Raw genomic sequence first — 23,552 nt, 5'->3', positions numbered from 1 at the left:
AGATGACACAATTTCGGCGGTTCTTGAAAATGACCTCATATTCCAGGTATCACCAAAATTCCAAGAAAGGACGTCATATTGGTATACCTGCCAAAATTTCAAGAAATGTCCTCGAATTCTCAGAATTGTTGAGTGTTTACATACATTGGCTTTTTTATTTACATTTTCGAAATTTTTTAATTTTTTGACATTTCCCTTATTTTAACTTATGAAAATGATAAGAGAGTACAATGAAGCGAGATGGACGAAGTTAAGGATCAATGATAAGACATTTGAATTCGCTTTAGAGAACCTGTTTATTCATTGAATTTAAAAAATTATACAATGATCTTTACAATTACTGCTAATTCAATAGTGATTAACGTACCTAACTATCTGTATTACGTAGAACATATAAGAAATACAGCTTAATTCTGGTTTTAATCATGTATAATTTATACTTATTTTTACAATATAATTATTGTACAAACATGTCTTTAAACCTATAAATTAACAGTTGCGTTTCATGCCATATTTCAGGAATTAATAATTTATAGCACTTGTTATAATATAAATACAATTGTAAATCCAAAGCATAGTTACAAAACACGGAATGTAATGAAGTATAGCTAATTACAACTATTTAGAACTAACTACAACTACTTTTATTGACGTGATAAAAGTTCTGTGCTTTTCGTTGTAGTTTCCTGATGTTGCAGCAAAAGTAAACCTGCAACACACAAAGAAATATTAATTTCACTTGCCTTACAGTATAAAAAATAAAATGTAAGAATACGATAATCATTTTTGAATAATATTAATTAAAAATAAATTCATTTGACGCTCGCTATAAAGACTGCTGAAAGTATTTAACAGATTCACCTATACCAGTTAATCAAGGTACGCCTCGATCGCATGCAATTCGATGAAAAATAAAAAATATCGACTGGTAGCTATAAGTTTCAACTTGGTTTAAATGTCACGTACTTTAGTTTATCCAAGATATTAAGGATCGTAATCTAAATTATTGCAAGACAATTTTCAATTTGACCGGAAGGAAACCGGTGGAGTGGTGGGGAAATGCGAGCGGGAAGCGTGCGAACACTTGTCTGAATTAATTTTTACAGTAAACTTTAATTTAACGTTAATTGGTAAATGCATTCTATGTAAAAATGTTACGCATAAGCAATTAAATTTCAAAATATATGATATGTGTTTTAGATTTTTAAAAATGTTTTATGTACATATACAATTGCGATGAGTTCTACCAGACAGCCACGCTGCAGCCCGACTATGCTTACCGGCTATGGTAAGCATATATGTATACATGGATTTATCGACATAATACAGTAGTATTGCAAGTTGCAGATACAAAATTGCGCTGCGTTACAAATTCTAACAAGAGGATCAAAGCTCTTACTATAAACAAATTGATCGATATCGTCCGATTATTAAGCCTCCCCCCCCCCCCCCACCCGCCAGAGAATGGGAGCCTTCCCCCCACTCAGACCTGTGAATAATACATATATAAGGCTGTGCTTCATAGGTCTGTACGAAATGGCATTCGTCCAGTCGCAACGTTCGTGTGCGGATTGGTACATGCGCTGGTGTACGAAACGGTGTTTGTCTGGTTGTAAGTAGTAACAGACATCGTACCGACACTCGTGTGATCCCAGCTTTAAAAATGTGTTATTCTAGCTCAATATTTTGCATCCTGGATACTACACTGGAGCCTCAACTTCGTACCGAATCTTTTAATATTACAATTAATGCTGCTATTTGATATTAAACGTATAGTTTGGATACTTTTGCGACCTATGATTTGCCATTAGATCTAATAAAATCTTTCTAATTCGAATTTGTGTTAGATTTTTTAGATGTTGATTTCAATAGAATTATACTTGTTGTCCATCTATAATAAATACAGCAATTTCAAAAATGTCTACTATACTGTAGAATCTGTGTCCATTTTATTTATAAATTATGGTTCGAATACTTTCGTGTACTATGTACTATTGCTGAAAGCAGAGGATGGAAGCATTGTCCATGCAAACTTAATTTAAAATAAAAGATATAAATAAGGATTAATTTACAACAAATATTTCATTGATATATAATATTTTAATAACAAATAATAAGGAACCAAAAATAATTTATCAGGTTTCTCAAATTGTTAAATTTTTTCAATCTGATATTAATATAATTTCCAGAAAACATGCTATAGTCCCAATGTGTCACGTGATAATGCAGCCATGTGTCTTTTATGCAACATGGCGACCGGCAAAGGACTTGCAATCATTTTCCGACCAAAGACTATTAATTTAATCAGCAACAGTAAATTAAATAAATTTCCATGCGGTATTGTACAAAGATGTAGCACGTGTCACCGATCTTTTACAACAGTAGCATTGAGTGTCGGCAGCTGGAACTCAAAAAAATCAGGAAAATGTAATGTATACGTCTGATCACGAATATTACGCAGATTACATCACACTTTATTCATAATATGTATTTTATTTTAAATTTGTTGACATATTAGATATATCTTGGTATTTTGAAAAAATTTTCTATTTTTAATTATATATAATATCATGAATGCCTTGTCTTCTTACTTACAATTCTAATGAGTAAACTTTCAAAGTAAAATATAACCTGAAATTTCACAACACATGCTTTTCGTTTTTACTCCTAACAATTGTTTATAGTAGTATCTCAGATTGACTTTTGTTCTTTAAATTTTGTTCTAACATATTAATATAAATATCTGTTAATTTTATGCTAACGTGTCAAAGTTATTAACTATGTTAACAAAATTTTAAAGTAAATAAATTATCTTATATAGGGTGTATAGAAAAGCTGGAGTAAATCTTTTAGAGCATATATATAGTACTCATCAAAACAAACAAAAATATTTTAATAATTATTGTTTCAAAAACCATTAATTTTGGAGTTATAAAATGTTTTTGTCAATAAGACATTAACTCAACAGCATATAATCAATATATCTTCCATTTATTTCAACACACACTATGGTATGTTTTATTATAGTAGCATGCACAGTTTGATATCTGACATTTCACAATTCATTGTATCAATTCATTTAATACAGCATCTGATTTGCTACATATTGTACTTCTATATATTAAACATTTCATAACTCCAACACTAATAACTTTTCACTATTATTATTATTATTATTATATTTAGAAAAATTCTTTCTAATATAAAATGTTATTTATTAAATATAATTGCAGATATGATAGAAAATTTATCCAAAGTTCAAAGAGGAATACATACAACATGCAAACTATTAAAACGTAATTATTATGAAATATTGGGTGTATCTAAGAACGCTGCTGCAAAGGATATTAAAAAGGCTTATTATCAGCTTGCTAAAAAGTATCACCCTGATACAAATAAAGGAGATCCAGATGCAAGTAGAAAGTTTCAAGAAGTTTCAGAAGCATATGAAGTACTAAGTGATGATCAGAAAAGAAAAGAGTATGACACGTGGGGAGCCACATCAGAACAAATGGGGATGGGACAGGGCCATGGTGGTGGCCATGCTGAAAATTTTGCTGAAGGTTGGCAATTCAGATCATCCATCAACCCGGAAGAATTATTTAGGAAGATATTTGGAGAAGGTGGATTTCAAAGTAATATCTTTAATGATTTTGAAGATTATCAAGAATCAAAGTATGGTTTTGGAGCAGCTCAAGAGGTACTTTTATATGTAGAGTAGAGTCTCCTTATTTGAACTAATAGAGACATAAAACTGTTTAGATAATGGAATTTTTGGATAATAGAACAATCATTTTCCTAATATGAAATTTCATTTATTCAAATACAGACTGAGATTAATTGATAGCTTTTTCAACTATTTGTAGATCCCATATCTTCCTGGGTGCTAAATCACATAATTTTTTCAATATAAATAACTGCATAGAATTCTTTCTATATGTCAAAACGTTAAAGCCCCTTTCCAAACATTACAAATGCTTCAGCATGAGAAGGCATCTCTTCATCACCACTTTTGTTTGCTGTGATCATTCGTGTAAAATCGTCATTATTATCATGTTTATTGCGATGAAATCATTTCTTTGCATTAGTATATTTAAGATTTTTCTATTGTTGCCAGCACCAGAGTAATCAATAAGCTTTGAATAATTTTTAATATCATGTTTTTGATTTTTAATGTCTGTGACTGTGACTTTTTCAACATCATGTATTTTTGCTAATTCTGTTGCACTTATACCACTTTCGAGTTATTTAATTATGTCGCATTTTGTTTCGATAGTTAGAACGTTATTAGCTGCATACTAAATTTTTCTAATCAGAATTCACTCGACCGAATAAAAAAAAGAATACATTATATATAAACTAATGGCTAATAAAATATGTACATATTTGAAACAAAAAGAGGTATCCGTTACTGGAAAATATTACATTCGGATATTAGAGTATTTGGATTATGGGTGTTCTGCTGTATATATGTATATATGTATATATATACAGTAGAACAGTATAGAATGTCTCAGAATTATAAGTTTAATTTCTAATGTTGCTGAAGTAAAATAAGCAATGAATATCTCAACACAAATGAACCGGATTCATTGCATATATCACCTTTTTGATTCAGAATAACCAGAGTGGACAAATATCCTGATAAAGTTGTTTCTTTGTGGGATGCTATTATGTTATACATTTTGGTATATTAATTATTTACAAGCTCTATTTCTTTGATTTTTAGGTTGTTATGAATTTAACATTTTCTCAAGCTGCCAGAGGAGTGAATAAAGATATTCAGTTAAATGTAGTAGATAAGTGTCCAAAATGTTTAGGGTCACGATGTGAACCAGGAACGAAAGCAGTTAGGTGCCAGTATTGCAATGGAACTGGAATGGAAACGATTAGTACTGGCCCTTTTGTAATGAGATCTACTTGTCGTTATTGTCATGGTAGCAGAATGTTCATTAAATATCCATGCACGGAATGTCAAGCAAAAGGACAAACGGTACAAATACATTTTTGTGTTAATTAAAATTAAATAAATTTTTTTAAATAAATATTTCTGTATGTCATAATTGTTTTGCAATAAAATATTTTAATAGGTGCAACGCAGGAAAGTAACAGTCCCAGTACCAGCTGGTGTCGAAGATGGTCAAACTATTCGGATGGCTGTTGGTAATAAAGAAGTATTTATAACATTCCGTGTGGAAAAATCGAAATACTTTCGAAGAGATGGTGCAGACATACATACAGATGCTGAAATTTCGTTATCACAAGCAGTACTGGGTGGTACAATAAGAATAGAAGGCGTTTATGAAGATCATACTATACAAATTCGGCCTGGCACTTCGTCCCATACTAAAATTCGACTTAATAATAAAGGAATGAAAAAAGTGAATGGTATAGGATATGGAGACCATTATGTACAAATTAAAATTGTTGTACCTACAAAATTAACTGATAAACAATTGGCATTACTCCAAGCTTATGCTGAACTTGAAGATGATACACCTGGAACTATATATAGCATAACATATAAAACAGATGGTAAGGATAAACATGATGAATCATGATACTGTGAACAGTACATTACAAAAGTAGAGAAAAATTAATAAAATTTTTGTCTTCTTTTTTCTTCTTTATATAATAAATTAAACTTAGTAACAATTTTGAAGTTATGAATATTCCGAATAGAATTTTTTCAATAATTTTTGTTTCTCGTAAAATCAAGTATAAGATTAGATTTGTGTGTCGCTTGAGTTTCCTCATGTGTACCTGGCCTTGCTAATTAAATAAATGATGTAAAAATTTATATATGCGTTTCATTAGCGTTTCATATTAATAAAATATGTTTTTGAAGAATAAAAGAATGTTAACAGATTGCATAACAAATAACTTAATAATCAAACAAGTTTTATATATTTCCGTAATTACTTTACTTTACAAGTTCTATTACCTCGAGAGTATACGTACTTTTTTGGCAGGTCCAAAGGTAAAAACTCAAGCGAGACAGAATACACAAAGTGAACCAAATGATGAAAATGATGGTCTGCTTAACAAAATCAAGAAAGCAATATTTGGGTAAAACTTGGGTGAGTGAATTTTTAGGAGGAAACGCAAAAATTATTTTTTTCTGTATAATTCATCTGCACGATTAATAAGTTAATAATAAAGTGTGATTTTTTAATATAGATTATTCTGAGAAATTCTACTTTATTACATTTGTTTTACCTACAGGAACTAAACAAAGTTATGCTGGTCCTTTGGATTTGTTGGAATCCATACGAATAGCATTAGATGACAAGGGTATTTCTCATATAAACTCTGGGTCTTCTAAATGCGAAGAAGATACATCTCAAAATAATAGTGAAAAGAAAAGCAGTAGCTCGATAAATGAAGATGTTGACACAATGAGAAGACGAAAAGTATCGTAAATTCAATGACTAAAAAATTATTTGCAGCAACGCTAGAAGTAATTAAACAAGAGATATAAAAGTAAAAGTTATTACCATGTAAAAGATTCTGATGCATCGATGTTATAAATATTACTTAAATTTCAAACAAATTGACTAATGTGTGTAATCCACTGTGTAATCCACTTTTTCAAACGTAATTATATGCTGGGAATATTGTTTATTTGATTAATATAGTTTGCTAATGTATTTGTGCAAATGTATTCATACAAAGATTAATAGTTACCGAAGTATCAGAATTAATAGATAATTATAGTTATATTACTTGTGTAATAAACTATGCAAACTGTCATATTTCTACTTATGTTTTATCGCTATATCCTTCATTCCATACCATACTATCCAAAACAAATTTATATGTTTAACATTTTATTATTAATTTTAATATCTTGAATTTCATTTCACTACGTTTAGTATAAATTAATTTATCGCAAATGAAACAAAACTATAAAGTATAAATTTAATTTATTAGTTTACATTGATTACAAATGCAGAAGTATGTGTAAAATATAAACAATATATAATAATAGATTATAGATAATGACCATATTATGATTTTAAATCAGTATTTTACTTTAAATAATTTCTTCAGTAATCAATTGTTTAGGGTTCAAGTAATACAGATATATATACATATACATGATTTTTTAATTTGGCAAGTATAGTATAGTCATACTAGAAAGTTACATGATAAATATGATTTTGTAAATATCAATATTGAATTTTTTTAATGTAAGTACAACAGAATGAAGAAAATTTATTGATTGAAAGAGATAAATATCATGTTAATTATGTTTAATAAAATGGTTTCTAACACATTTTATGTTTTCATATCAAAATTTTCATTATTCTTGTCATATATTAATATTTACTGTATGTACAATGATATCTTTATGCATGTGAAAATACAGTGTGTTAATATTCGTAGTAATTAAAGATTCTTACTAATTGATGCAGAATGTGTTTCATTACACCTGCTGCCTACGAAGAACGTTAATTTATTGGATATTCCTAACTAGGGATATTAAATATTTACATAATTTAAAAGTATTTCTATAAATATTATATAAAATATTCATGAAATAATTTTATCGATTCTGGAGTTTGTGACGTATGAAGTATTGTATATATATGTATGTATATATTCAATTATTTTATTCATTTTATGCCGATATCGTGTTTCGTATTATCTTACGAATGCTAATAAATTATGATGTTATAGCTGAAGAATATTGTTATTTATAATATATACTTTGTAATTAAAACATATGGTGTAAATGTGGAACATAGAATTCTATTGTGTTTTATATATTTATAATTTCTTATAAAATTTTATTCTGAAAATTATCGATGTTGAAATTACATTTTACTGATATGTATAGTTTAATGCAATTCAGTGAAATATGCATTATAACGAAATAGCTTTATGACAAATTATCTTTAAGATAGTCATATATTCGAAATATAAAACGTTTCTTGAAAATACTAAGCTTCGATTAATAAACCATATTTGAGACCAATATTGGTCAAGTTCTGAGTAGTTGATACACCCAAAACCGCAACCGCAATAGCAGCAATAGTGACTGCACCTTCCAAGTAAAGACCGTATAATACTCGCACATAGCCAACTATTGTTGAAAGACCACCAGCAGCAGTAAAATCTAAAGGAAATAGGACACTTGCTGCAATTGGCCTGGATCTAGCTACTCCAAAACACAAGACTCCCAGCAGATAGTAAGTGGCTGTAATTGAAAATAATGTATAGTTACTCATATTAATATTCGAACATGGTACTATCTCTGCGATAATAACGAGTTCATCTGAGTGGTAATTTTTATCGACCTTAATTTTGTTTCACCCTGTATATGACATTATTTACTTAAAGTCATATTTTAAATCAATTGGCAAAATTTTGCTTTTTTAACATGAAACATGCCTTATAAGGTCATATTTTTATCCTAATAAAAAATATTACTTGAATCAGATTTTATGACTCCAGAGATCCCTAAAACAAGTCCCATTGAAATCACCGATGACATATTTACTGACACTAAATTTTACCAGCATCAGACTTGCCCAACAACACAGTTGACCGACATCAGACTACATCAACAACAGCTTCAACATAATTATTATATTTGGCAGTATGACTGTCAGTATCAGCACGGGCAAATAAGAGCGGATTTTTATTTATGCATGTAAGTTTATTGCTACAGATAAAATCGGTGGCCGACCGCTTTACAGCAGCCGGGTTAAAAATGCTAACCCAAACTTAACACAAACCACGAATTTGATATTGATTTGTATTGAAATTACATTCAAGATTATCGTAAATTAATTGAAATTTACAAACCAAAACTTATTTAATTGCTAGTTTGTGTTCGATATTTGGTTTGGATTAGTTCCTTAATCCGTACACCGTAAGGTGGCAGGCTATCAATCATCTATAGCATAAAATCTATCTAAGTAAAAGTCCTCTCTTACTTCCTTGTGCTAATACTGCCAGTCAATCGAAGCTGTCGTCAGCTGTGGTCTATGAAATCTTGAGTCGGTCAAATTTGGTGTTAGTGAATATTCATCGGCGAAATCTGTGTCAATGGTTTCAATGGGATCCCCTAAAACTGTCCTGTTTGTAATTAATCGCGTAAAGTTAACAGACATATAAATTTACTCCAGGTTTTTACTTTTTCGGATCACTAATCGTGATAACGTTATATTAACCAATCTCATGGAAAAATTATATGAATATTACAAGTGTATATACATGGGCATTATGATTTTATAATTACCTACACAAACGAAGGGCACTACCTTAACCCATTTTGGTACTGGCGGTGTATAACTTAGCTCTGTTTGTTCGTATCCTTCAAGTATCCTCGATATAGCATATCTTTGCAATCGTACTGCTAACAGAAGACCAAGATTCATAACTAAAAGAAAATGTGCAGGTATACCAATTGCTGCAAAAATAACAGTTACTGTTCGACCAGCTGTCGTTCGTGGAACCGGGGCACCAAAACCTAAGAGAAATAAAGGCATATTACAAACTGGCAAAAGTAAACAAATATATGTGCCTATACGTAACTATGTTGCTTAAGCATCTAAAAACAGTATAAAATAAATAAAAGTAAGCGCCCGATCATATTTTTCGAAAGATTAGTTATCAGACTGCGCATTTTTGTGAACTTATAGGAAATTAGAAAGTGCAAAATTACACAAAATATACATAGCACGAAAGACATGTAAACTATTCGATGTATAATGCTTTCCATAATATTTGTTGGGTAAAACAATTTTGTACCGAGGTTTAATTCTATCAATTATATTCTCAAAAATATAAATTTCCATAAAAATCCGCAGTCTATTCGTTATCTCTCCTAAGTTTGCTAATGTTACATTTTACACTAATTATTTAAAGAAACAATACAATGTGCATATTAAAATCTTGCACTTGAAACTAATACCGTTTGTATTTCTCCTTTTTTATATTTATCGCAATAATTAAGAAGCATTTATTTGCTACAGAAACAACATTTTAATTACCAAGAGTGGTGAGAAGTGAAAGCGCAAATAAGATACAACCCGGAAACGTCCAAAGTTGTCCACTATTTCCACTTTCGCCATATCCAGAACTAACTGCCATCAATAGCAACTGCTCGTGTTTCTCTACATATTGATGCACTTTGTTACTCCAAAGCGGTTCTACGTCTTCTTCTTTTTCTGTACGCAACTGTCTCAATTCCGTCGCTAAGCCAACTGCTAAATCTTTCTGCATATCCTTCAATTTTACAACTTGCTCACGTTCCCGAGGTCCCTCAATGACACAAAAAGCCACTGCACCAGCAATTGCCCAAATGGTAAGTAACCACGTCAAACCTATAATACGTAAACCACGTTTGTTAACTAAAAATAGTAAAAGCGAATTACACATTAAAATTGTTTGTCGATATGAGAATCATTTTTTTCAATAAATCACTGTACGCCCCGCTGCTTAGGTTGACCTCCTTTCGTTCGTATCAGGAGGTTTACTTGCGTGCAGGAATATTTTGGTTTATTTTTAATTATCAATAAAAACAAAGCCGAAAACGCAATTTTTTATTCTTGATTCTCGTCTTATTTCGGTGTCAAGAATCACCCCTTAAATTATGAAACATCTGTAGCCGAACACTCTGTACGATGGCATACGAAAATATTCAAACACTCCTAAAAGCTTTGATTTGAAAAGCTTCGCTTCGAGAGCTCATTGTACACCTAAGGACAATGGAAAAAGTCCATATATATGTATATATCTTCTATCTGTATTGGTTTATGCGATATAACGAATTTTCTGTTTTTATTTTGTATTATCTAATTATTAGAGGTGCGCGGATACTCGATATTTCGAGTTTGGATGGGGTCGAGAATTCTACTCGAGATTGTGTCGTGATCCCCAAAGTTTGTAACGTCTGCGTACTCCCGATATTTCGTATCGTTTCTTATAGTCAAATGTGGAACATCATTCCAAATCTAAAGGTAGAAAATCCGATTGTAAAATTAAAAAAAAGTAGACCAGATCCAAGCCTCGGGTACCAGCAACTTTGGGTACCCGTACACCCTTACTAATTACCTTCGCAGAAAATGACCACGTTGTATTTAGAGGTAATCCTGTAAACGTCTTATCGTGGATCCGATTACATTCTGAATGATTCCTGAATTTGTCGAAAAGCTTGTTCCATTCTGAACCTTAATATATTAACATCATCAATAGAGTTTTCACTGTTTGCAAAATTCTTTATATCTCATAAACAAAGATAGAGTATACGTTTATATAAACTTCTCTCATTGTTTTTAGATTTACAACCAACTCCTCGAGCGAGTCTCACACGTTCTGTTACACCCTGTATACTATGTGAAATATTTGAAAATCTCATTAGCACCGTAACGAGACTCGACCTCGATTATTACTCCTACCTCGAGTCTGAAAATCGGATCTGAAAATGTAATAGAGGTTACAAGATATTTATTGGAAGCATACGTTTCGCAAAAATCAACAAAGTATTTCAACAGTCAATTATGCGTTATATTCATAGAATACGGTATGTAGCGAGACCATCTTTAGCACTTATACGAGTAAAGCTTCGACTTTTAGTTTCTGCAGCTGTTCTTGTTTGAAAACTCCTCTATAATTGGACTTTCTGTAATAGAAGTTCACCACTTTTCCCCAGTACTTATTATTCTTTGTTCACATAATAGGAGCTCTTCAGATAGGCGAATTCAACCAGTAAGAGTTCAGTTAAACGACTAAATTACTAACTTAACTAAAGTTTCGTTTCAATAGTTGGAGTTCAGATAAGTAGAGTTCTACTGTAACTGAATGTTTAAGACTACTGTCGTGTTGTACACTAATTTCGCACTAAATGTACGTTTGGCGATAAATGTCTTGCGACTTCTATATCCATTTTCGGATTGATTTCAATTTCTAGTATTATAAGTTTAGTTTTGTGGGGACAAAAACAATATTCATAAAAATATTGCGTGGTAAGTGTTCGAATACTTTCATGAGCCACTATATGTATATTTTATGAAAAGTATCTTCGATACACTATTTTTTAATAGCAATAATATATTATGAGCGAAAGAGGAGATATCAATGTATTTTTACCAAACATCGAGAGTGATAATCTTCCTAGAAATCTAATATGTCTCCATATTTTCGAAAATCCTTTTACATTTGACGAAGCTACATCTTCTTCTTCGACGATATCTTTAACGGATGGTAAAACCCTGAGTCGCAATGGTAGTCCAACTGTTGTTTGAATAGCAATTGATTTCGTCGGTTTTTCGGAATTTGCGGTCGTTTTGCATCGCGGAGAGATGTCTTCCGAAATTGTTGTAGGTGTATCTAAGAATAATAGACTAAATTATTACTATACTTCCAAAGTATATAATTTTAATGCAACCTTTAAAAGTGATTTTCTTGCTTTATAATGTATCACGTAGATGATAAAAAATGATGATAAAAAGAAATATATTTTCTTTATTCAAAATCATTATAGTTAAATATAGCATTGTCTCTAGTAACGACGAGCCTCGCAAATCTTTAAGAATACAAGGTCTGGCACAATAACATGTACAGGTGGGCGTGAGGTGATTTCTTATGAAAAAATAAGAAGAAAATTTGACTAGCGTATACTTGAACTTGGCTGATCACCGAGTATGAGTAAATAATCGTCAGGAAATTATCCTATACATGAAAATAAATCGAAAATAAGTGGAACAAATTTTTCACAAGATTCTTTGTTTTCGAGAAAAATAAATTTGAAAACATATCATGCGCGTGAACCAGGTCTGTTCTTAACTAAGCATATCGGTGCTTGGCATTGATAGTGGCATAACTCAACAAATTTTAAACTACACTATGTTTCTATTTTTATCATGTAAAACATTAAATATTTACAATTCCATCGGTTTTGCGTCATAAGGAAAAATTATTACTTATGCTGTTATCAATCTGGCCTTAGTTTTACAACACTGGCTCATCTTCAGTCGTTTTGCCACAAGTGGAAAGTTATATTACTTTCGCGAATAGTCGCATAGCTTGTATTAAGTCAGCCTTATAATATCGTCGAAACGACTCGCGAAGATTTCTTTGTAAATTTGAAAAAAACTCTTCTCTAAAATATATCTTTCGGGTTGTGCCACTATCAATGTTGTGCCAAGCAGCGGCACCCAAACTTTATTTTCTTGGGAATGAAACCTTAAATGGAAAGTATTTTTACTTATTTTTGCACGTACAATAATCTCCTATTGACTGTTTACTCTTACACAGTCGCTAATTAGTCACGATCAAGCGTCTTAGACAAATTTTCAAACTCGATTTTCTCAGAAATTAAGCTTCGAACGAAAAAATGTTATTCGATATTTTCTCCCTATTTTTTTATAAGGAATTATCATATGCCCGCTTGTCTATAGCCCATACATACATGTTATTCGATTCGATCCTGTATACGTACATAGATATGTTCCTGTAATGCATGAAATGTTATTACTTCGTTGAATTTATTGTATATATTGTCAATATATTTCTTTAATTTGAATTACAATTATATAGTACAGTACAGTATATACGCATCTTGAAATTCATCTAAATTTTCTTAGGCTTAACTTCCAATTTTAAACTCTACAGTAAGTTTCACTGTCCTACATTTGGTTTTTCCTTACGTATTGATTTAGTTCTTCTTAACGCGTTATTATTAATGAAACCAGAAATAGCATATACATCCAACCGGTGATATAGTCATCAAACTTATATTCCTGTACAATTCTGCAAATTATATAGTATTATTTAAAATTATTGTATAGTATACATGTATATGTATACTAAAGATAGAGAAATAAAGATAAAGATTTTGTCACAAAATAATTACAGAAGCTTAGAAATATTTTAAAACTATCGCCAAAATGGTTTGGTTTATTTTAATTTTACTTTCTCTTACTTTTATTATTTTATTTAGTATTGTTGTAAATTTATACTTTATGCGTTTTATATGTTCATATAAACATTTTTATATGTCTTACGTAAAAAAGCGTAAAATTTTGAGTTATTATAAAGAATGATTATACCTAAGGAATTATTATTATTATTATCTATCGTCGTTTAAATTCGGCCTGTCTTTAATAAATGACTTTATTAAGTATAAGTATAATTAGCTTTCATCTATTATTAAATAATCAATTAACGAGTAACTAAGTGTAGAGGTGGTAGTAGTAAACCTAAACGTACACATATCAAAAGAGTAAATGAATATTTCACAACATAATATAAAACTATGTGATTAGAACTAGATTTACACGTAGAATGGTCACTATTTCTCGTTTCATATACACACATATATTATAACTGGTTCGTAATTTGAATATCTTTTTGTGTTCCAACATACTTACATTGACATATCTTTGTCAAATTAAGTTAATATATCGACTTGTATAAGTTATTTATATGAGGTGTATTTAAAACTGAAACTAAGAAGAAAACATAAAAATATGTGAAGATCACAGGACCGTGAAGAGTTAAACTGTTATATAATTTATGTAAGATACACGTCTCTACGTCTAAACATTTTAAAGAATTCACTTTGAAAATAGTATATTTTCCAATGACGTTTACTTGAATATACAGGAGTTGGAGAAAATAAAATATATGTATTTATGCATGCATAATATGTATATGACGCATAAGAGGTGTTTCCATTATTTTGTCCAACCCCTGTACACAATATGATCACTGTACACAATCTGTACACTGTACTGTACACAATCTTGACAAACACTGTTAAAATTTAATCAATGATACATAAACGTAAATATCTTTAATACGTTATCATACGATGTTAAAACACTTGAGGAAAATTAGCCATACCTATCGCAAAAACTACATCGTTGTCGTCTTCATTCTGGTTGTGCCTCTGCTGTTCGGTCATCGTTATGTGAAACTCGGTAACGCGATGTCCGATCTCGTCCTTCGATTTCGGATGTATTACGTTCCTATGGGCAGAATGTCGTATTTTGTGGATCTTGATCGCCCTGTGCATTTTCTTCCCGGCATGTTGTTTACGAGCGCATGTAACGGCGGACAGCGAAACAGGTGTCAACTTCGCAACGTCTATAACATCACTAACGGGCGTCGGAACACCCCCAAGGATTGGCGGTGCTGGGAAAAGGGGCACGTCCATTGACAAAGGTCAAGGTTCCTCTGCTTATGAAGTACAATGCTATCATCAATAGCGATTTCTTTCTTTAACCTAGTCCTTTGTTGGTTCTACATCGATGTATCAAGGTAATCGAGGCATGTGTAACTTCTTTCTTTACACATATAACTATTGCACTGGTGATGCAATCGTTTCCATTTCATAACTATTTATCCATGACCTTTCAGTATGCACAAATTTAATTTATAAAGAATATTTACAGAGGAACAAAGAAGTTTTGGGTTGAAACTGGTTCGTAAGAGATGTTTGTACAAGAGGAAACTGTTTGGTAGTAGCATTTTATATTTAATGGATTTAAATTCGAGCATCTTTTGATACTTTTGATATTTTCAAGTTTTATTTTTTATTTATTTCTAGGTGTATTTAAAAGAGATAATGATAGGAATGTTCGTTCCATTTCGTGGTCATCGTTATATGTATTGCCTTTGTAAAATTTACGTAAGAGTTATAGCTTATTTTATGTTCTTATTTCATATAATATTATTATAATTTGTTCTTAACATCTTATTAATGCATGTAATATTAGAAAATTTTCTAATTCATTTATGACTTACAATTGCAACAACATCTGAAATAATGAAAACAAATTTCTGCGTTAGTTCAAAATATGAATAGTAACCATTTTGATTCTATTTAGTTTCTTTATATATTTTATCTATATATTCTATTTATCTTCTCCAGTCGATCACTTACGGAAATTTAATTATTTAATTATGCTAGATAAAGTTACTTGAGGCGGTGCTAGGTCTAGATTACTGCACACCTAAGTATATAATACCAGGCAAAGCTCAGAGAGAAAGAGAAGGTTGGGGTTAGAGCAGAGGCAAGAGCTTTGTGATATGAAGAGAGTATAAGAAGAGGTGTAGGTGGATTATTAGGTAAAGAATGCGTAAAAGAAAAAGAAATGAAAATTGAAAGAACAGAAAGTATCAGAGCAAGAGAAGTGACTGCAACCAGCTAGGTATAGAAAATCTAAGACAGCAGGAGATTGATATAATTTTAAAGTTCTGACGGAAAGGGACGAACAGTTGCAAGGTGCAATATAATAGAATTTGGAATGCCAAATATAATAATAGGTACAAATATGTACATAAGAGTAGTGGGTAAAGCGAAATATCTGGAGAATGAAGGAAAAGGAGGCAGCCAAAGGCCTGTAGACGGGGAAATCGTTACTGGTTGAAAGAGGAAAAGAGAAAATGTATTTTATGTAGGTTAGAGATAGGCACATTAAATCACTTATTAAAAGATTGCTATAGATACTGCTATAACAATTATTAAAATACTGCTAAGCTTCTGGCGTACTAAGAGAGGAAGAGATAGGAGAATAGGGTTGTCATTTATAAAATCACCGGATTTTCAGAGGTCAATTTCACCCCCTTAAAGTGAATCTGAACAGGAGAACAAATTTGCTTGATACATTTCTGTGTTTTCTCCACATATCCCCAAAGTTTCTTAATTTTTAGAGTTTGCAGGTTGCAAATCTTCCGTTGTCGAATGAAAAAATCTCTCCACTACTTCGATAGCCTACTTCTTTACTACCCTGTACTACCATTACCCTCCCTCTTTCATCTTCAATTCAGTGGTTGGAATATTTGTTACTCTTTCCATTCCTTATACGTCACTATGACATACTTTTGTGCATAGTACGGAAACTAGAACCAACCACCCTATATATGTATAATCTCGACAATATATTTCAAGGGCATCAAAATCAGTAAGGAGGTAACTATTCGGCAACTTGGCCAAGTTTATTGATATTTATACTATAATCTTTTTTCACCATTCGGAAGAGCAAGATAACAAAACCTAATTTCTGTGTCACCCTGTATGATCGTAATAAAAGCTTACATAACGTATTAATAGTAAGTTTAATATAATGAAAAGTTTAAAGATTTATTAAATTAATTTTCGATATTTAACTATCCGTTAGAAATGATTTATTTTAGCATATTTTCTATCTGTAATTGTTGGTATTATTTTTTCACATACATATTTCGTTGAGTAATCATGTCAAACAAATTTACAAAAATTAGAGTTGTATTATTTATATGTTCTTTCATTTTTTAACTGTCATATAATTATACTTATTATATTTATACTTCAAATATAGTTAAAAAATGCGTAGAATTATTTGTTTAATATCTGTTTAAAGAATACTAAGTTCAAACCACTAGAATGTACTATAGGTCAGTCGTAGTATATGCTCGATGCTTAAAAATTATAAACAATACTTATGTTTCTATTTTCCTAGATATCGAATGCATGCTCCTTTTCCTTCGCGTTTGTGATGTAAATGTAATCTCAAAGTAAACGTTTAAAAAAGGAGCTGCGTGATAACAGAAAAACAAAGCTGATAAAGCTGCACTTAAAGGTCATATAATGTATGTGTACGTATTTATCATACCGGTGATTATGTCTTCTTTAAATCTACTCATGTACTTACTGTATACACGTATGACCATTGAATGAAAGTCCACGCATCAATATGTAGGCACGACCACACATAATAAACGCGGTTGGTACATCATAAATGAAAGGGAATGGAAGGAATATAAAGTTGAACTTGAAAATTACGATGTTTAGGAATCAAGACGAGACGATCCGTATACTCCTCCGAACAATTTACAGACTACTGGCTTCGAATAGCATTTCGTAGATTTGGCGCATTGCATGCTACGGTGAAGGATGTAGTAACGTAAATGGTTCCCTATCGATACACTAAAATTAGAACACAACCTTGGAATAAATCACGAAGATATTAGCCAAATTTCATCGCTCTCCTCGTTTTCTCCAGTAAGATACATCACGGTAGGTCATTGTCGGATGTTGACCTAATGATATATGAATAATTTACGGTAGATACAGTGATTCGTAACGCTTGTACAAAATTTTGATGTGTACGTTATACAAAACATTTTAATATTCCATTAGCACTCCCATAAAACACAACTATCGTGATTATATTGATAAAATTTGGGGCGGTATTTGAAACGGTAAAATTTAGCGGAGACATTTAGACAGATTTAGGCCACGAGTCACTAGCGACAGAACTGTCGCTTTAATAGTTCTACAGGGTGAGTCACACGAATACTTGTTTTAATTTTTGAGATAAAGAGAAATGTTTGAAACAAAAATTGTTTGGTTCCAAGAGGGCCATCATATGGCTGTCAAAACGTTTTATCCGGTGGATGCGCTTAGAATATTTGAAGTTCGCCGTCATTTGTTTAAACGCAACCACGTATTTTTGAACACCTGCCATTGTAGCCACTCTCAAAGCGATTTCAATGACTACAGTCATTCAAGACCACAAAAGTACCTGTATGAAAAATGAAAATTCATAAAGTGTGCTTCTGAAACGGAACATTCTATAATATGAAGGCAAACAGTTGTGGATTACTGAAACACTAAAACGGCTACTAACTTTGACACAAGATCAGAGAGGACACATGTTGACACGAACTTTTTCCACTGTTTTTGTGATTCCTGCTCACTTTTGAAGCGTGTCCCACATATTACGATACACCCCGTATATCAAAATTGGTTTCTCACGTCATATTGGCGATCAACCGCATGCAGCGAGTGAATATTTTTGTTTATGTACGAGGCTGATAAAACTGTATTTTATTTTCTCATTGGATCGTTAGTGGCAACGTAAAGTAAACTACATTCCTAATACAATAATCCCAAAGATAAACGCGAACGATTATCACCTAGCCAACCATCTATACCATACTTTGAAAGGAATTTCCACCTAGATAAGGTTTCAGTTTGTGCACAATGAAATACCAGATATTTAATTCACGATAAATTGTTAAATCTGTATTTGTGGGATAGGTCTATAGCCAACGACATGATCGTCTACATAGAGTTTTACTGGAAAGTTGATCATTTTTAATGAACCGCAAAAAGATGTTTCATAATACAAACGATAATATCATATACAGCGATAATATCATAATACAAACGCTGGATAAAGGCAACCTTGAAATTCTCCATAACAAACACGACAATAATGATCTGTCGATGGCATTAAATTACTAATAATAACTTTAAATAGCTTACGTAGAATCCTATTAGCTATATTCTACGATATTACAAAGTACAATATACATAGGTAGGTACATCTCATAATATACATAGATATGTATTCATGCACGTACACAAACGTTTTTTCTATTGTACAACATCACATGTATGTATATAAATTAATATAATAATTTTATTACAATACCTATAGCCTGTATTTGTAATACATTTAATGCAATACCCATAAAAAATGAAATGGTATAGTCTAGTCGTCGTTTTAGTTGCCATTTATTTTATAGCGGTTACTAAAAATTTGAGCTGAGTTTTTCTGTGAATTTAAGCTGAAGTTTTTGTTTTCGTAGGTTTAAATTCTGGCGAATTGTATCAAAGGTAGGCACGCCTGCGCTGTATCGATCCAAAATTGACGGCCTCGTCTTGCCTGAACAGCAACAGCAGTGCCCAAGTACATCTCAGTTCAATGAATTTACCGCGTTTAGAACATGGAAAATCGTCTCTTTAACGACAATGCGTTGCTCCGGTCGAAAGTTCCTAATCTGGTCGAGTTTAATGTTCTTCTTTCTCCTGATTGGTCGTCTCTTGATCGATCGTGGATTCGATTTACCGATACTGGTGATCGGTACTAGCGATATCTTAATACCAAAGACTTATTCAAGTTTTCAGCAAGATGTACAGACTGGAGCACTTGCTTTCGTAGCCGGCATGTACATGGCAGGTCTGCAACCTAGGAACACAAGTTTCTGCAGATGGTACCATGGCCTGCCGAATATGCTTTCGTATCCGGCATCCAAAGTCACCTGGAGTCCCGAAATCGGTGAGAAGAGCCCCTACAGAATTCTACCGTTTGTATTGCGCGGAACCGAGGAGAGGAACAAGCTGCCTCGGGTGACCCTCTGTACGCACGCCACTGCAGATCAAGTCTATGGAATCGTGGAATTAGCTCGGAGATGGGAGGGTCCATTAAGCTTGGCCGTTTTCACGCCTGGCCTCGACGCTGGTATCGCCGTTGCTCTCCTCGATCGGGCCTGTCGATGCGAACCTGAAATGTACAAGGTTTCCCTATGCACTCGCTCTCAAAATGAGTCGCTAGTAGTATGATTAAACTTCAGGCATTATATGCATACCGCATGTCTAAATCTATTCTCCATCGCGACTATATCAATTTTCGTTCAATTTTAATTTAGTCATCGCCAATTACTTTGCTTGCGATACGAAAGCAATCGTATCTTAAAAAATGCAATCTGGGACAAAGATACGTGGATAGTTAAAGGAAGTAGGTATCGTCGAACTAGTGCTAGTATTGCTTAGATTTTAGTACTTAGATTTTGTTTGTTATATATTCTTATGGTATATAGATTATTTAGTTAGTTTAGTTAATTTGAAATTAACATTTACACCTTTCTGTAAACAAACTGTCTTTAAGGAAAATTCATTGATACCTATCTACACTGCCTGTCCACTTATTTCTGTCCTCTACTCTACGTAATTAACAGCACGCTATAATTTTCTACTGTCACGGTCAGAAATACTGCTAATCATGTTTTATAAAAATTATGCTCTTTAAAGTGAAATGCAAGATTTTAAATTTCCTCTACCTTAAAAATTGTATGAAAAGAATAAAGTAAATTACATTGTTTCTAAATAATCTCTATAAAACATGTGAGTAAACATAAGTACATTTAAGTAGTTTTTTTTAATTACTAAAATACATCGCATCGTATCTATATAAAATTATATGGGTTAAATATAGAGATGAATACACACGTAAGTACACGGAAGTACTAACTACAGTTTTAACGTATGCCCTTTTACAGGTTTCTGTTCATTTGGTATTTCCGGCGAGTCGTCCACCAGCTTTAGGACGGATTACTCGAATTCATGGTGACTGTGCGGCATCCGATCTTCAAAGAGGAGATGGAGCGACAGAAAGGAAACGAAGAAACATGATTTATCCTATTAACGTAGCCAGAAATGTAGCCAGAATTCAAGCAAACACGACTCGTGTTCTAGTAACCGATATCGAATTATTACCTAGCCAAAGATTAGCATCCGGCTTTATGGAAATTGACCGGGAAAAAACACCAAAAGGCAGAATCGTATTCGTGGTACCAGTATTTGAGATAGAATCAAATGAAGTGCCACCATTGACAAAAAAGGAATTACTTTTAGCAACGAAGGCTGGTCTAGCCGTTTATTTTCACAGGTTTGTAAAAATGATTACAACTGTGCGAAAATGATTTTACGAAATTCATATCGGAGTGTTGTTTTAATTTTATATATATTAACATGTATTACGTTATATAGACTAGCAACAAGAAAAAAAGAAAAAAGTATTTGTACACTACTGCGTTTGTTATAGTTAACTAGGTCCAATTATAATAAAATTTGTATCACTTAATGGTACATATTTTCATATGATTGTCATCAAAATTTGATATTACGTAAATGAAACGTAGAACTTAATAAAAGAATGTTTCATTAGAATATAAAAGTATGTACAAATAGTTTCTTTTAGCCACTGTATAACCATAAATGAGAAGATAGAAAGGATTTTACAGAGAATTCCTGGTTTATAGATTTCTCTGTTCACATTGTCAAAGGTTCCCTGGACTTAGTAGATGGTTAATTAGACCTGATCCGGGCAAAGTGAAACCTCTTATTATTACGAAAAGGGAATATCCATATCATAGATGGGAGCCTGTATTCATAGGAACGCAAAATGATCCCTTTTATGCTGAAGAAATGTCTTGGGAAGGCAGACAAGATAAAATGAGTCAGGTATTGCGCGTATTCGACAGATTTACAACAGAAATAAAATACTAATAGAATTATACTTGTTTTATACAATTTTATGCACATATGTATTAATAAAAATTAGTGTAACATTCCATTTTAGAAGATTTACCATAATGAAAGGATTTATAAAAATTAAATTTGTTAAATTTAATTAATTAAATTTATAATGAATTTATAATTAATTTATATAAATTTAGAACAATTTTATATACATATAAATTTTAGTATTTACAGGTTATTTATAATAAAAATATACATAGTAACTACAGATTAATGATTAATCATAAAAAATATCATTTTAAATTTCAATTAATTTCGTTAACTGTACTGTACATACTAGGATAGATACTAATTATTAAAAAAAAGATGAGCAATTTAACACAATAAAGCAGCAATATAATATGGTAATTAAAAGCTCAATGTAAGGATACAATATAATGTAAGAAACTAGTGTAAGAAACAACAACTTGCTTGTAATAGGCTATTGGCCTTAAGTACAAATAAATTGTTGTTGTTGTTGTTGTTGTTATCGTTACTCTTATTGTTATTATGAGTAGTTTCATAATGGTAGATTTTTAAAACAGAATGTCATATGAATAATAAATTTTATAAATAATGATAAATTGTGTAAGAAACGTGTTATATTAATTTTCAATATTTTCTTATAGATGTTCGAGATGTGTCTTTTACGCTATCGACTAATTATACTTGATGGTGCCTTTTTAGTCCATACACCAGGTATTAAACGAAAAACAATAAAGATTGACAAAGCAAAACGAGAATTTTTAAAACCTCACGAGAGAAGAAACGCTCGTATCTATCAACGAATAATTAGACGTTTATTGAAACAATATCCTGTTAATCGCAAATGCGCGCAATAATATTTTTTGATAAAGGAAATCAGTATACAGAGTAATCGCTTTTACTGTAGGAATAAAATAAACTTTTAGAGATACACGAAATAGCTAGATAAATGCTGTTTGTTTTCTAATATTGTTATCTGTATAAATGATACGTTGTATCTATACTACCATCCATTATAAAAAAGTGTTTTTATATTTATAAAATTAACTGAAAATATGTGCCTATTTAAAATACAAAACATAAAATGTCTCGTAGCAGTAACTCCCTGAATAATGAATATATCACAATAGTTTATTATTACTTAGTAATAGTATAATATATTATTATTTTCATTTTTTAGTTCCACTGAACATTGAGGAACTTTGTTATTATACATAAAAAATATAAAGATAGATACGTCTAAAAAATATAAATATATTTTCCCAACTAAAGCGTTACTGCATTTGTTTGATAAAACAAATATAAAAGTTAAGGTTTTGTATAAAAACCTTAGAATATTTTTCCCATACTACATCTGCAAATATTAATGATAAAAAAATATATTTACCTAAGCATGTTTCATACGTTTTGAAATGTTAGATTATCGGACGGATTTTTTCTTAAATGTAAGTATTTACTTTAAATATTATACTTATCTACG

General features: G+C 31.4%; 3 protein-coding genes across 12 annotated transcripts; 2 read left to right on the top strand and 1 right to left on the bottom strand.

Annotated features, from left to right (window-relative positions):
• The first annotated feature begins 1,449 nt into the window (after positions 1–1,449).
• Positions 1,450–6,761, top strand: LOC100650817 (protein tumorous imaginal discs, mitochondrial). Of its 4 annotated transcripts, XM_012313114.3 has the most exons (8): positions 1,450–1,612; positions 1,678–1,721; positions 2,190–2,427; positions 3,234–3,700; positions 4,730–4,993; positions 5,091–5,535; positions 5,973–6,080; positions 6,226–6,349. In XM_012313114.3, exons 1-7 carry the CDS (start codon positions 1,465–1,467, stop codon positions 6,071–6,073), a joined length of 1,707 nt encoding a protein of 568 aa, XP_012168504.3. In that variant the 5' UTR covers positions 1,450–1,464; the 3' UTR covers positions 6,074–6,080; positions 6,226–6,349. The 4 variants fall into 4 exon arrangements, with proteins under 4 accessions (XP_012168504.3, XP_003398644.3, XP_048265374.1 ...); XM_003398596.4 differs by lacking the exon at positions 5,973–6,080 and having other exon boundaries at positions 6,226–6,761; XM_048409417.1 differs by lacking the exons at positions 1,678–1,721; positions 5,973–6,080 and having other exon boundaries at positions 1,539–1,612; positions 6,226–6,761.
• A 148-nt stretch (positions 6,762–6,909) lies between these two features.
• LOC100650568 (open rectifier potassium channel protein 1) lies at positions 6,910–17,850 on the bottom strand. Of its 4 annotated transcripts, none has more exons than XM_048409420.1 (6): positions 17,652–17,850; positions 14,860–15,113; positions 12,103–12,342; positions 10,005–10,337; positions 9,251–9,481; positions 6,910–8,203 (listed from the first exon to the last, which is right to left on the bottom strand). In XM_048409420.1, the coding sequence occupies exons 1-6, from the start codon at positions 17,711–17,713 to the stop codon at positions 7,947–7,949; spliced, it is 1,377 nt and encodes a 458-aa protein (XP_048265377.1). In that variant the 5' UTR covers positions 17,714–17,850; the 3' UTR covers positions 6,910–7,946. The 4 variants fall into 4 exon arrangements, with proteins under 4 accessions (XP_048265377.1, XP_020720532.2, XP_020720530.2 ...); XM_020864873.2 differs by having other exon boundaries at positions 14,860–14,984; XM_020864871.2 differs by having other exon boundaries at positions 14,860–15,150; positions 17,652–17,809.
• Positions 10,181–23,022, top strand: LOC100650692 (beta-1,4-glucuronyltransferase 1). Of its 4 annotated transcripts, none has more exons than XM_048409421.1 (5): positions 10,181–10,318; positions 19,597–20,305; positions 21,067–21,455; positions 21,853–22,030; positions 22,717–23,022. In XM_048409421.1, the coding sequence occupies exons 2-5, from the start codon at positions 19,760–19,762 to the stop codon at positions 22,927–22,929; spliced, it is 1,326 nt and encodes a 441-aa protein (XP_048265378.1). In that variant the 5' UTR covers positions 10,181–10,318; positions 19,597–19,759; the 3' UTR covers positions 22,930–23,022. The 4 variants fall into 4 exon arrangements, with proteins under 4 accessions (XP_048265378.1, XP_012168499.2, XP_020720533.2 ...); XM_012313109.3 differs by having other exon boundaries at positions 21,829–22,030; XM_020864874.2 differs by lacking the exon at positions 10,181–10,318 and adding an exon at positions 17,904–18,016 and having other exon boundaries at positions 21,829–22,030.
• The last annotated feature ends 530 nt before the right edge of the window (positions 23,023–23,552 follow it).

The sequence above is a fragment of the Bombus terrestris genome, chromosome 10 (genome assembly GCF_910591885.1).
Source record: "Bombus terrestris chromosome 10, iyBomTerr1.2, whole genome shotgun sequence".
Classification (NCBI taxonomy): Eukaryota; Metazoa; Arthropoda; class Insecta; order Hymenoptera; family Apidae; genus Bombus; species Bombus terrestris.
This window is presented reverse-complemented; position numbering and strand designations above follow the sequence as displayed.

Excerpts from the sequence above, each read along its gene's own strand:
- LOC100650568 (XM_048409420.1), bottom strand. The coding sequence starts at position 17,713 with ATGTGTGGTCGTGCCTACATATTGATGCGTGGACTTTCATTCAATGGT. Across the intron at positions 12,343-14,859 it reads CGATGTAGTTTTTGCGATAG|ATACACCTACAACAATTTCG; the intron begins GTATGGCTAATT and ends TATTATTCTTAG. Across the intron at positions 9,482-10,004 it reads TTCACTTCTCACCACTCTTG|GTTTTGGTGCCCCGGTTCCA; the intron begins GTAATTAAAATG and ends TATTTCTCTTAG.
- LOC100650692 (XM_012313109.3), top strand. The coding sequence starts at position 19,760 with ATGCGTTGCTCCGGTCGAAAGTTCCTAATCTGGTCGAGTTTAATGTTC. Across the intron at positions 20,306-21,066 it reads GCGAACCTGAAATGTACAAG|GTTTCTGTTCATTTGGTATT; the intron begins GTTTCCCTATGC and ends GCCCTTTTACAG. Across the intron at positions 22,031-22,716 it reads GACAAGATAAAATGAGTCAG|ATGTTCGAGATGTGTCTTTT; the intron begins GTATTGCGCGTA and ends ATTTTCTTATAG.
- LOC100650817 (XM_003398596.4), top strand. The coding sequence starts at position 1,465 with ATGGGAGCCTTCCCCCCACTCAGACCTGTGAATAATACATATATAAGG. Across the intron at positions 1,722-2,189 it reads TACACTGGAGCCTCAACTTC|AAAACATGCTATAGTCCCAA; the intron begins GTACCGAATCTT and ends TATAATTTCCAG. Across the intron at positions 5,536-6,225 it reads CATAACATATAAAACAGATG|GAACTAAACAAAGTTATGCT; the intron begins GTAAGGATAAAC and ends TTTTACCTACAG.